Source organism: Arabidopsis lyrata, assembly GCF_000004255.2.
Source record: "Arabidopsis lyrata subsp. lyrata unplaced genomic scaffold ARALYscaffold_3, whole genome shotgun sequence".
In the NCBI taxonomy this organism is placed as follows: Eukaryota; Viridiplantae; Streptophyta; class Magnoliopsida; order Brassicales; family Brassicaceae; genus Arabidopsis; species Arabidopsis lyrata.
In genome coordinates this window covers 12588727-12590585 of record NW_003302553.1, presented here as the reverse complement: position 1 = coordinate 12590585, position 1859 = coordinate 12588727, and the positions used below count along the sequence as shown (strand labels likewise).

At 42.0% G+C, this 1859-nt stretch overlaps 1 protein-coding gene across 1 annotated transcript; it reads right to left on the bottom strand.

Moving 5' to 3' along the window:
• Nucleotides 1-701: 701 nt before the first annotated feature.
• Nucleotides 702-1578, bottom strand: LOC110230544. The gene is made up of 4 exons (XM_021033872.1): nucleotides 1482-1578; nucleotides 1270-1395; nucleotides 1056-1181; nucleotides 702-942 (listed from the first exon to the last, which is right to left on the bottom strand). The coding sequence occupies exons 1-4, from the start codon at nucleotides 1545-1547 to the stop codon at nucleotides 757-759; spliced, it is 504 nt and encodes a 167-aa protein (XP_020889531.1). The 5' UTR covers nucleotides 1548-1578; the 3' UTR covers nucleotides 702-756.
• Nucleotides 1579-1859: the final 281 nt, after the last annotated feature.

Below are 1859 nucleotides of genomic sequence, written 5' to 3'. Positions count from 1 at the left end.
GGCTTCATCCTTTATGGGCCATTATCTTGACTACGTGGCAATCTTTGGTTGGTCTCGTACTTCTGGTGCGGGATCCGACACCAACATCTGCTTCATCTAACCCTGGGTTTGAATCCTCTTGTTCTTCCACCCCGTCGACAATCCCCTGCTGCTCCAATACTCCCTTTTCAAATTAACGTGCAGAATTATTTAAATGTACGCATACAATCCTATGTACGTATGTTAATAACTGTGTATAATTTTAAACCAAACACGAGATTTTTACCTCCTTTACATTAGCTGCATCCACATCCATGGAGGCTTTCGTTGCCAACTCCTGTAACACCTGCATAATAGAAGATTATAAATTTAAACAAGCCTACACTATTTTATTTAAAAATATAGTTAGCTTACATTCTTAACTACTGCAAATGGTGAAGGGGGATCCCCTAGGGTGCCCTCAAGTACGAAGTCATCCACTTTACTCTCTGCAACTACATTGGGTACATCTCCCGCATCAACCTGTGGCAGTAGTTATCAACTTCATCGGCTATATCCTCTATTTTGTGATGTCTGAAACAATCATTACTTATACGTACACAAGAAATAAGAAAGATAAATGTACGTACACTTACACCGGGTTCCTCGGTGTGTTCAGCCTGAGAAGATGTATCTCTATCATTATCCTCAGAAATTTCTGCTTGCTCTCCAACATTTGCTTCACTCTCAAGACCGGCACCCTGTTCTTCTCCCTGAAACAAATATACCATACACGTCTTAAGCTTTATGTGAGTACACATATGGAAAACTACATTTGACTATTAGCAGACCATATACCTGTCCAGATGTTGCAGGTAAACCTGATGGATTTTCTACCATCTCTGTGTCAGCAGTTGGTTTTTCATCTGTCCCTCGCTGTGTACCAACTACGACAGGCTCACCACCATCATTTGGTCCTTTATCCTAAAACATAGTATACCATACACTTCTTAAGCTATATGTACGTGGAGAACTGAAAATAATTGATACGCGTACACTTATGGAAAACAGTATGTGACTATTAGCACAAGACATACCTGTACAGAGGTTGAAGGTACAGGAGATGGAATTTCTTCCATCTCTGTGTCAGCACTAGCTTTTTCCTCGGTCCCTGACTGTGTACCAACAAGGACAGACTCACCACCATCACGTGCTCCTTCATCCTGAAACATAGTATACAATACACTTCTGAAGCCTATGTGTACGTACACAACTGGAAATAATTGATAAAAATATTTGTACATGACATACCTGATGGGAAGGTGTAGGTCCACCAACTGAAATGTTAGCTACTCCAGTGTCAACCATATCTTCATCTCTGTTCGAAAAATCTCCTCCATTATTTGCAGTAAAACCACCTTCATTGTTGGCTTCATCCTGTACCATAGCAGACAAGTTACAGTTATTAATCTTAATGTACGTACATTTAAAATACTATATATAAATGTACGTACATGCCATACCTGGTCATCTTCCTCAGAGGAAGAGTTACCATCAGAAAGCTGAGTAATCTCCGCAACTGACGTCATTATATTCTTCAGCCTTGAAGACTTTCTTGTTCCAGACTCGAAGACTTTCTTCTGGTGCCAGACCCAGAAAAGGACAAAAAGCTATATAGGGGGGTGGGTGTTGGTGGAGTCTGGGCAGACCGAGGGTACCTCCCTACTCGGTTCCGGACGTGGGTAGCGATCGAGGGATATTATCGGGTGTCAACACGAGGAATGACCGGAAGACTTTCCGACCGCCGGAATTATCGCCGGAAAATTTTTCCGGCGACTTTTCCGGCGATCGGTTTTGTTGCAGTTTTCGGAGTTTTTTCAGCAGTTCTCGGACAAAAATGC